The following is a 12,293-nucleotide window of genomic DNA, read 5'->3' as shown; positions in this document are numbered from 1 at the left end:
AGACTGGCCTCAAACTCTTGACCTTAGGTGATCCACCTACTTTGGCCTCTCAAAGTGCTGGGATTACAGGCGTTGAACCACTGTGCCCCGCCTAAAAGAGTTTTTAAAGTGTTTATAACTTTTGAGCCAGCAATCACACTTCCAAGAATCTTATCAAAAGAAATAGTCCTAACCATAGAAAAGACTGTGTATCTGATGATGTTCCTAGCAATAATATTACCAATAGTGAAAAAAATAAAACCACCAAAGTGTCCAATACAGGAGTGTTAAGCAAATGGTGGTAATTCACTCAGTGAAAAATTATGCAGACATTGAAAATGATGTTTATAGACTGAACATGAATATAAAACAGTAGCCTGTACTTGGTAAATCTGAAGAAAACACTAATGTGGTTTTTGCCTTTTTGTTAATTTTTATGTGTTAATTTTTTCCATATTTATAAAATTATCTTTAATGACCATGAATTACTTTCTTAATCAAAAAAATATATTTTTAAGCTTGTTTATATGATTATATTAACTTTTTCTTGATATTTTTCCTACAATCTTCTTGTATGTGTTATTTATTGTATTTTACTTCCGTCTTACTCTTTGCTACATTAAGAATGCTTCATTTACTCTTTGCTCAGCAGTTATACAAAAGGTAGTTGTATTTAAAATTCTGAATAGTAAATATGATTTTCAGAAACAAAATTAAAGTATCTATTATTATTTATTAGGCAAACCTATACTTCTCTATAAAAATCATCAAATAGGCAGGGTGCAGTGGCTCATGCCTGTAATCCCAGCAGTTTGGGAGGCTGAGGCAGGTGGATCACTTGAGGTCAGGAGTTCGAGACTAGTCTGACCAACATGGTGAAACCCTGTCTCTACTAAATATTAAAAAAATTAGTGGGGCATGATGGTGCATGCCTATAATCTCAGCTACTTGGGAGGCTGAGGTAGCAGAATCGCTTGAACCCAGGAGGTGGAGGTTGCAGTGAGCCGAGACTGTGCCACTGCATTCCAGCCGGGGCAACAGAGCAAAACTCTGTCTCAAAAAAAACAAAAAAAAAAATCATGAAATGAGTATTCTTCAGGAAAGGCCTTCCTTGACCATTATTCCTACTTCCCACAATGGGTTCTACTATCAGATAATCCCTTCGCCCCTCGAATCCCTCCTTACTGGCACTCATGATAACAATCTTAAAGGTTCCTTTGTGAGTGGATGCCATGTTTTTAGAAAGTTAAACAAAAGCAGTATTAGAGGATTAGGATAAAATTCTAGACTAGCCCTCATCATCTGATTTTTTAATTCTAGAAATTTCCCATAGTAAAACAGTTGCTTCTGTTCTAAAAGTACCTTACTAGGAATAATTCCAACTCAATTCCCCTTCTCCTTATGTATCATGAGAAAAAGGGAGCTTTTCAGATCGATCTGATTTCTAAGAGCATTTTTCTTAAAGCCTCCAGATATCGTTTGAAACCTGCCTTGAAAGAATATGTCATTTCGAAGGCAGGCTCACGTAGAAAGAATTCTAACAGATGAGTTTTAGAAACTCTACACTGTATTTCATTGAGATTAAAACTAGGGTTATTTATTTAAGTATTCCCATAGTTTCAGTTCATCCAGGATTCTGATTGTGTGTAGAGATTTTGACGAGTTGGAAACTGTATTGTGACTTATTTATAATTCATTAAGTTTGCATGGGGAGGAGGCTATAAGGTGGAAAGAACAAAGCTGAATCTTGAGCACACAGTAAATTTACAAATGTAAACAATATCTTAACCACAATAACAAATTCAATGTATCATGATGTCATATCAAATTACTTTAGCTATGAAAATAATAAAAAATGAAATTTTATTTTGTTTTTACAGAATTCCATAGTACTCAGCACACAGATGGCTACATTGGGACAGAAGCCTATCATACATACAATTCTGAAGAGAAAAACCTATGTATCAAATGAGAAAATGAAAAAGGGGTATTTAATTTTTTTAATTTTAAATATGGAAATATGAAAACTTAAACTAGATTTTAAAATCCTAGTGGCACTTAATGGAATATGTCTTATATGTTATTTTCAAGTGCCTTCTTTTATAAAACACAAAAAAATTGATAATCAGAACCAATTACTAACTTAGAAAATGCTAGACTCTTGGATTAGAGTTTTACAATGTGTCCATACCTAATCCTCAATCCAAGAGCGTCATTTGAGTTGGTGGCAAATCCTGGAAATATCTCAAAATGTGTCCTGCTGGTTTATAAAAGTCAACCCCAGTGGTGTCCAGTACCCATACACACACACACACACACACACACACACACACACCACAAATTCTACCTGAGAGGCAAGATACATTACTGTTAAAGTTAGTAGGTTATCACGAGGTATAGACAGACTTCCTTAGTCTATTAAGCACCTAGACACAGGGCAAGGTGCTTTTAACTAAAGGATAAAGTACCTGCCTTCAATAATCTTCCATTTAGTGCGAGAGACAAACAAGAAACAGACATTATATAGGAGTGAGGCCAGGGTGCAGAGGAACACAAAGAGGGTGCACCAACTCTGGCCTGGAGGAGAGGGAGTCAGGGAGGACTTTCCTAAAAAGGGGACATCTGCATTATTGAAAAGAAGTAAAACCTAGCCAACTGGGGGAGAATTCCAAACATAGGAAATGACAAACAGCAGGTCCTCAAATAATGTTCATTATAACATTGATTAGAAAAAACTTGATTCCCTGTTGGGGCCACTGCTGTGTGGAGTTTGCATGCTCTCCCTGTGTCTGCGTGAGTTTCCTCCAGGTATCCTGGTTTCCTCCCACATCCCAAAGCTGTGCACTTGAAGTTCATCGGTGTGTCTGCGTGGTCTCAGTTGGAGTGAGTGTGGGTGTGAATGTCAGTGTGCCCTACAATGGGATGGCGTCCTGCCCAGGGTAGGCTCCTGCCTTGAACTCTGAGCTGCCAGGATGGGCTCTGGCCAACCACAGCCCTGAACTGGAATAAGTAGGTTAGAAAATGAATGAATGGATGGATGAATACAAACTATCGTAAAATAAAAATTTGTAAAGTAGACAAGACTATGACATGACAATAAACAATGCTGTAGGAAAGCACTCAGAGAGCCACCATATTTGTGATTGTTGAGTTTTGAACTGTGTGATGGTAGAAGGTGTTTCTTAACAATTTGGCAACATTAATTTCTTGATTTAAGCCATCACTATGATCGCCCTCACTCACTGATTCACCAAGAGTTCGGTAAATAATTACCTTACTTGTGAGCCACCGCACCTGGCCGTAAGAGTTCTTTATATTCTAGATACAAGTTCTTTATCAAACACATGATTTACAAGGATTTTCTCCCATTCTGTGAATTGTCTTTTCAGGTTCTTCATGATATCCTTAAAGCACAAAAGTTTACATTTTTATGAATTCCTAATTACTTATTTTTTTCCTTTGGTTCTGTGTGCTTTGGGTGTCATATCAAAGAAACCGTTGCCAAATCCAAAGTGACAAAGTACCACACTGTTTTTCTTCCTATGAGTATTATAGTGTTAGCTCTTACATTTAAGTCTTTGGTCTGTTTTGAGTTTATATTTGGTCTGTATTTGCAGTGAGTTCATTTTGTGGTGGGGGTCCAAATGAATTCTTTTATATCTGGAGATCTAGTTGTCCCAGCATAATTTGCTGACAAGACGGTCGTTTCCCCCATTGAATTGTTTTGGCACTTGTTGAAAGTCAATTAAGAGTGAATGCGACAGTATATTTCTGGAATTTTAAATTCTATTCCATTGCCCTACATATTCATCCTTATGCCAGTACCACACTTCTCCCATGGATCTCTGCAACACACGATCAGGAGATGCCCTTATGAGCCCATGCCACCAGGGCCTTGGGTCCAATACACAGAGCTGTGTGGAGCCTCAGCAGAGCAGCCACTCAGGCACACACAGAGACCCAGGAGTTTTACATACTCCGGACCCGGGACCCCTGCCAAGGTGGAAAATTTGTCCATACATATCCCTAGGAAGGGGGCTGAATCCAGGGAGCCAAGCAGCATTATTCGGTGGGCCCCAATTCCACAGCACCTAAGGAAAAATTCTAGAAAAATGTAAACCGTCAAAGTTGACCCAAAAAATACATATAGAACTTGAGTAATGTTTTAACTGAAAAGAAACAATTATTATTTAACAATCATTGAGGAGAAGAAAGCACTAGCACAGATAATTCCAATCCTAAACAGTGAGATGAAGTCATTAGCATACCCAAAATTCAGGCAAGAGCTATGTAAGAAAGGAAAATCATAATCATAAGCTGATCTTGTTCATGAATGTAGATGCCAAATCCTGAATAAAATATTATCAAATAAATTTAGCAATAGGCCAGGCATAGTGGCTCACGCCTTTAATCCCAGCACTTTGGGGAGGCCAGGGCAGGAGGGTTGCTTGAGGCCAGGAGTTTCAGACCAGTCTGGGAAACAGAGAGAGACCCTATCTCTATACAAAAATTAAAAATTAGCCAAGTGTAGTGGCATGCACTTGTAGTCCTAGCTACTTGGGAGGCTGAGGCAGGAGGATTGCCCAAGCCCGGGAATTTGAGGCCACAGTGAGCTATGATCTTACCACTGTACTCCAGCCTAGGTAATAGAGTGAGACCTTGTCTCTAAATAAATAAATACATAGCTCCAGTAATATATATGAAAAATACATGATATGTGATCAAGTTTATTTATACCAGAAGTGCAAGTTGTGTATAATATTTTTAAATGTTTTAATGTAATTTATTACATTACTAGCTTAAAGGAGTAAAATTAGATGATCATCTCAATAGGGACAAAATAAAGCTTTATTTCAAAATTTTTTTTACTTCCTGCTTTCCTTGGCTTAGTAAAAAATGAAATAAAAAATTTTTAACCTCATACTGTATGTAAAAATAATCTCAGATGAATTAAATATGTACATATGAAAGGCTAAACTGAAAAAATTTAGAAATATAGAATATCTTTATTGTCTCAGGATAGTGAAGGATTTCTACAATTCAAAAGTTACTCAAACTATGCAAGTAAACATTTGATAAATTCAGCTCATTAATGAATATATGACCTGATGTTCAGCCTCATTAGTAATCAAAGAAAAATATTAATAGCCCAATGAGATCCATTTTACATATACCAGATTGATAAATATATTAAAGTTTTAGAAAGTCATTGGTGAGGATATGCAACAATGGAACATTAATGTGGATTGCTGATGGAAGGGTAAATTGGCACAACCAATTTGAAAGAATTTTACATTATCAGGCAAAGTTAAAGATGCACATCCCCCATGGTTACAAGCTCAATACCATTATATACCCTAGAGAAACCATGTACAGTTACCTAAGGAGATGTGTAAAATAATATTTGTAGCAGCATTGTTTGCAATTGCAAAAAAAGAAGAAGAAAGAAACTTTTAATTTCCACTCATGGAGAAATGTATAATGAAGAAACCAAACATGCCTATTACTATTGGTTTAACTGTAACAGAAAACTTGATTAATAATGGTTTAACAACAACAAAAAAAATTTCTGCTGCTTAAAAAGAAGCCTAGAAGTAGCCAGTGGGTTAAGGCCCTAGGCTTTTTCCACCTTCTTCTCCACCATCCTCAGTGTTGGCCTCATCTGTGGCCTCATGGTCACAAGATGGCTGCTGAAGCTCTAACAGCACAAGTCTTCACTCAGTGTGAGAAAGGCGGGTGACAGTGAGTGGCCAACGTAGCAAAGAGGACCTTTTCCTTAATGATGCTATCGTTTTGTCAGAAAAGAAAGTAACTGCGCTGGGTGCGGTGGCACATGCCTGTAATCCCAGCACTGGGAGGCTGAGGTGGGCGGATTACCTGAGCTCAGGAGTTCGAGACCAGCATGAGCAACATGGCAAAACCATGCCTGTATGCGCAAAATACAAAAATTAGCCGGGCATGGTGGCACACACCTGTAGTCTTAGCTACCTGGGAGGCTGAGGTAGGAAGAATGCCCAAGCCCAGGAGTTTGAGGCTGCAGTAAGCTATGATTGGGCCGCTACACTTCAACCTGGGTGGCAATGAGACCCTATATCAAAAAGAGAAAGAAAAAGGAAAAGAAAATAATTTCTTAGATGTCCTTGTATATCTCATTGGCCACAGTGGGTTACATGGCCAATTCTAGCTACCAGAGAGACTAGGAAAAAAAAATCTGGCTTTTCCAGCCTATACAGTGTGAGGCCAGCAAAGACAAGGCAGTGCTTTTCAGTGGCGCTCACCGGTTTCTACCACAGCAAAATCACCTGCTGTTCAACCAATAGATTGGCTTAGTCTTTTTCTTTTCTTTCTTTCTTTCTTTTTTCTTTCTTTCTTTCTTTCTTTCTTTCTTTCTTTCTTTCTTTCTTTCTTTCTTTCTTTCTTTCTTTCTTTCTTTCTTCCTTTCTTCCTTTCGACAGGGTCTCAGTCTGTCACCCAGGCTGGAGTGCAGTGGCATGACCACAGCTCACCACAACCTCAAACTCCTAGGCTCTAGCAATCCTCCCATCTCAGCCTCCCAAGTGGCATGTGTCACCATACCTGGCCAATTTTTCCACTTTCTGTAAAGACAGGGTCTCCACCTGTTGCCCAAGCTGGTCTTTATTTTTTTTTCTTCAACTTTCAAGTTGAGGGGCACAGCCGGTTTGTTATATAGGTAACATGTGCCATGGTGGTTTGCTGCACAGATCATCCCATCACCAAGGCATTACACCCAGTATCCATTAGCTATTCTTCCTGAGGCGCTCCCTCTCCCCATTCCCCCCAACCAGCAGGTTCCCTGCATATGTTGTTCCCACTCACCCCACCATGTGTCCATGTGTTCTCATCATTCAGCTCCCACTTACAAGTGAGAACATGCCGTGTTTGGTTTTCTGTTCCTGCATTAGTTTGCTGAGCGTAATGGCTTCCAGCTTCATCCATGGTTTACACCCCGGTGTAAACATGCTAACAATGTATACACTATACAACAATGAAAATATACAAAGCACCACTAATCAATATGAATGAATCTCACAAGCATAATATGGAATGATAAAAGTAAGTCATAGAGGAAAGGTAAAGTGTAATTCCATTTATATAAAGTGCAACACTAGAAAAATTAAATAATACATTGCTTAGTAATGGGTAAACTATGTTTTTAAATTTTTTTATCCTTAATTTTTGTGGGTACATAGTAGGTATATATATTTTGGGGGTTTATGAGATTTTGATAAAGGCATAAAATGTATAATAATCACATCAGGGTAAGTGGGGTATCCATCACCTTAAGCATTTATTCTTTGTGTTACAATCTAATTATACTCTTTTAGTTATTTTTAAACGTCCAATTAAATTATTATTGACTGTAGTCACCCTGTTGTGATATCAAATACCACATCTTATTCTATTTTTTGAACTCATTAACCATCCCTACACTCTTCCACAACAACCCCCCACCCCCCCCACACACACACACCCCCCACTCTTTCCAACCCCTGGCAACCATCATTCTACTCTCTATATCCAAGAGTTCAATTGATTTAATTTTTAGCTCCCACAAATAAGTGAGAATATGGTGAAGTTTGTCTTTTTGTGCCTGGCTTATTTCACTTAGCATAATGGCCTCCAGTTCTACTCATATTGTTGCAAATGACAGGATCTCATTCTTTTTTATGGCTGAATAGTGCTCCATTGTGTATATGTGCCACATTTTCTTTATCCATTCGCCTGTTGATGGACACTTAGGTTGTTTCCAAATCTTGACTATTGTGAATTGTGCTGCAATAAACATGGGAGTAGGTATCTCTTCAATACATTGAATTCCTTTTTTGGGGGTATATACCTAGCACTGGGATTGCTAGATCATATGGTAGTTCTAGTTTTAGTTTTTTGAGGAGCTTCCAAACTGTTCTCCATAGTGGTTATACTAATTTACATTCCCACCCACACCGTACAGGGGTTCCCTTTCTCCGGCATTTGTTATTGCCTGTCTTTTGGATGAAATCCATTTTAACATGGGTGAGATGATATTTCATTCTAGTTTTGATTTGCATTTCTCTAATGATCAGTGATGTTGCGCACCTCTTCATGTACCTATTTGCCATTTTTATGTCTTCACCTAAGAAATGTCTATTTAGATCTTTGGCCCATTTTTATTTGGATTATTAGATTTTTTCCCTATAGTGTTGTTTGAGCTTTTTATGTATTCTGGTTATTAATCCCTTGTCAGATGGATAGTTTGCAAATATTTTCCCCCATTCTGTGGGTTGTCTCTTCAATTTTTTGATTGTTTCCCTTGCTGTGCAGAAGCTTTTTTTTTTTTTTTTTTTTGAGTCTCACTTTGCAGAAGCTTTTTAATTTTATGTGATTCTACTTCTACTTGTCCATTTTTGCTTTAGTAGCCTGTGCTTATGGGATATTGCTCAAGAAATCTTTGCCCACTCCAATGTTCTGGAGAGTTTCCTAAATGCAGTTAGAGGTCTTAGACTTAGGTCTTTAATTCACTTGTTTTTTGTATATGGCAAGAGATAGGGGTCTAGTTTCATTCTTCTGCATATTGATATGTAGTTTTCCCAGCACCTTTTTTTTTTTTTTTTGAGACAGGAGTTTCACTCTTATCACCCAGGCTGGAGTACAATGGCATGATCTCGGCTCACTGCAACCTCCACCTCCCATGTTCAAGTGATTCTCCTGCCTCACCCTCCAAGTAGCTGGGATTACAAGCATGTGCCCACCACGCCCGCATAACTTTTGTATTTTTCAGTAGAGATGGGGTTTCCCCATGTTGGCCAGGCTGGTCTTGAACTCCTGACCTCAGGTGATCGCCACCACCTCGGCCTCCCAAATTGCTGGGATTACAGGCGTGAGCCACCATGCCCAGCGCCCAGCACCATTTCTTGAAGAGACTGTCCTTTCCCGAATATATGTACTTAGTACCTTTCTCAAAAATGAGTTCACTGTAGATGTATTGATTTGTCTCTGGGTTCTCTGTTCTGTTCCATTGGTCTATGTGTCTGTTTTTATGCCAGTACCATGCTGTTTTGGTTACTATAGCTCTGTGGTATAATTTGAAGTCAGGTAATGTGGTTCCTCCAGTTTTGTTCATTTTGTTTAGAATACCTTTGGCTATTCTGGGTCTTTGGTGGGTTCCATATAAATTCTAGGATTTTTTTTTCCTATTTCTGTAAAGAATGTCTTTGGTATTTTGATAAGGGTTACACTGAACCTGTAGATTGCTTTGGGTAGTGTGGACATTTTAACAATATTGAATCTTCCAATCCATGAACATGGAATATTTTCCTTTTTTGTGTCCTCTTTTTTTGCATCAATATTTTATAGTTTTCATTGCAGAGATCTTTCAGTTCTTTGGTTATGTTAATTCCTATGTATTTAGTTTTAATTGTACCTATTCTAAACAGGATTACTTTTTTATTTCTTTTTCAGATTGTTTGCTCTTGGCATATAGAAATGCTACTGATTTTTTGTATGTTGATTTTGTATCCTACAACTTTTCTGAATTTATATGTAAGTTCTAATAGTTTTTTGATAGAGACTTCATGTTCTTCCAAATATAAGATTGTATCAGCCAGGCACGGTGGCTCATGCCTGTAATCCCAGCACCTTGGGAGGCTGAGGAGGGCAGATCATGAGGTCAGAAGTTCGAGACCAGCCTGACCAACATGCTGAAATCCCGTTTCTACTAAAAATGCAAAAAAAAAAAAAAAAAAAAAAAAAAAGCCAGGTGTGGTGGCACACACCTTAATCCCAGCTACTCAGGAGGCTGAGGCAGGAGAATCACTTAAACCCAGGAGGCAGAGGTTGCAGTGAGGAGAGATTGAGCCACTGCACTCCAGCCTGGGTGACAGAGGGAGACTCCGTCTCAAAAAAAAAAAAAAGATTATATCTTCTGCAAGCAAGGATGATTTGACTTCTTCCATCCCAATCTGGGTGCCCTTCATATCTTTCTCTTGTCTGATTGCTCTAGCTAGGGCTTCCAGTACTGTTGAATAACAGTGGTGAAAGTGGGTATACTTGTGTTCCAGGTCTTAGAGGATTTCCCCATTTAGTATGGTACTAACTGTGGATCTATCATATATGGCTTTTATTATGTTGAAGTATGTTCCTTCTATACCCAGGTTTAAAAATTTTTTTTTGTCATGAAGGGATGTTGAATTTTATCAAATGCTTTTCAGTATCAATTGAAATGATCATATGACTTTTGTACTTCATTCTGTTGATACAGTGTATCACATTGATTGATTTGTGTATGTTGAACCATCCTTGCATCCCTTGGATAAATCCCACTTGGTCATAATGAATGATTTTTCTAATATGTCAGTGACTTCGGTTTGTTAATTTTGTCTTGGATTTTTGCATCAGTGTTCATCAGGGATATTGACCTGTAGTTCTCTTTTTTTGATATGTCTTTTTCTGAATTTGGTATCAAGGTAATACTGGTCTCATAGAATGAGTTTCACAGTATTCCCTCTTCTATTTTTGGGGATAGTTTGAGTAAGATTGGTATTAATTCTTTAAATGTTTGCTGAAATTCAGCAATGAAGCCATCGGGTCCTGGGCTTTTCTTTGCTGGGAGACTTTTTATTATAGCTTCAATCTCGTTACCTGTTATTGGTCTGTCTAAATCTTAGATTTCTTCATAGTTCAATCTTGGTAGGTTGTATGTGTCTAGGAATGTATCCATTTCTTCTAGGTTTTCCAATTTATTGGTGTATAGTTGCTCATAGTAGCCTCTAATGATCCTTTGAATTTCTGTGGCATTGGTTGTAATGTCTTCTTTTTCGTCTCCAATTTTATTTATTTGAGTCTTTATTTATCTTTTCAAAAAACAAATTTTTCCTTTCATTGATCTTTTGTATTGTTTTCTTCATTTCAATTTAATTTATCTCTGCTCTGATCTTTGTTATTTCTTCTAGTAATTTTGGGTTTGGTTTTCTCTTGCTTTTCTAGTTCTTTAAGATGTATCATTAGGTTGTTTGTTTGATGTTTTTTGACTATTTTTGGTATAGGCACTTATAGCTATAAACTTCTCTCAGTACTGCTTTTGCTGTATTCCATAGGTTCTGGTATGTGTTATGTTTCTCTTATGATTTGGTTCAAGAAATATTTCAATTCCTTCTTTCATCCATGCCTGTTGTCTGAACTATAATTGCCTGCCCTTCAATTCCCTCTTAATTTCTTCACTGACCCACTGGTCATTCAGGAGCATATTGTTTAAATTTGATGTGTTCGAATAGTTATCAAAATTCCTCTTGTTATTGACTTCTAGTTTTATTCTATTGTGGTCAGAGAAGATACTTTATAGTTGAATTTTTTTAATGTTTTAAGACTTGTTTTGTGGTCTAATATACGGTCTATCCTTGAGAACGATCCATGTGTTCAGGAGAAGAATGTGCACTCTATATCTATTGAATAAAATGCTCTGTAAGTATCTCTTAGGTTCATTTGGTCTGTAGTGGAGATTAAGTCCAATGTTTCTTTGTTGATTTTCTGTCTGGATAATCTGTCCCATGCTAAAAGAGGGATGTTGAAGTGTCTGGCTATTATTGTATTGGGGTCTATGTCTCTCTTTAGCTCTAATAATATTTGCCTTATATATCTGGGTGCTTCAGTGTCAGTTGCATATATATTTACAATAAAGTTATGCCCTCTTGCTGAGTTGACCCCTTTATCATTATATAATAACCTTGTTTGTCTCTTTTTATGGTTTTTGTCTTGTAATCTATTTTGTCTGATATAAGTATAGCTACTCCTCCTATTTTGTTTTCCATTTGCATTGAATATATTTTTCCATTCTTTTATTTTCAATTTATTCATGTCTTTATAGGTTAAGCATGTTTCTTTTAGGTAACAGATTGTTGAGTCTTGTTTTTTAATCCGTTCAGCCACTGTATGTCTTTTGATTGGAGAGTTTAGTCCATTTACATCCAATGTTATTATTGATAAGTAAGGATGTACTTCTGTGATTTTGTTATTTGTTTTATGGTTGTTGTGTAGTCTTCTCTTCCTTTTTTTTTTCCTTTCTGTCTTCCTTTTAGTGACGATGATTTTCTCAGGTGGTATGTTTTAATTTCTTGGTGCTTTTTATTTTTTGTGTAGCTGTTGTATGTTATTTGATTTGAGACTACCATGAAGCTTGCAAATAATTATAGCCCATTATTTTAAACTGATGACAACACTGATTGCCTAAACGAATGAGAAATTTGAAAAGAAAACTAATAAGAATTCTACACTTTAACCTCGTCCCCCCGCTTTTAAACTTCTTGTTGTTCGTATTTACA

The 12,293-nt window shown here is 37.2% G+C and overlaps 1 protein-coding gene across 1 annotated transcript in view; it reads left to right on the top strand.

Moving 5' to 3' along the window:
• CATSPERE (catsper channel auxiliary subunit epsilon) overlaps positions 1-12,293 on the top strand; it is a 175,359-nt gene that overhangs the window by 51,765 nt on the left and 111,301 nt on the right. The window contains exon 8 of the mRNA XM_001089826.5: positions 1,860-1,966. Coding sequence (XP_001089826.2) covers positions 1,860-1,966 — 107 coding nt within the window. The remainder of the gene's footprint in view (positions 1-1,859; positions 1,967-12,293) is intronic.

The sequence above is a fragment of the Macaca mulatta genome, chromosome 1, assembly GCF_049350105.2.
Source record: "Macaca mulatta isolate MMU2019108-1 chromosome 1, T2T-MMU8v2.0, whole genome shotgun sequence".
Taxonomy (NCBI): domain Eukaryota; kingdom Metazoa; phylum Chordata; class Mammalia; order Primates; family Cercopithecidae; genus Macaca; species Macaca mulatta.
This window is presented reverse-complemented; position numbering and strand designations above follow the sequence as displayed.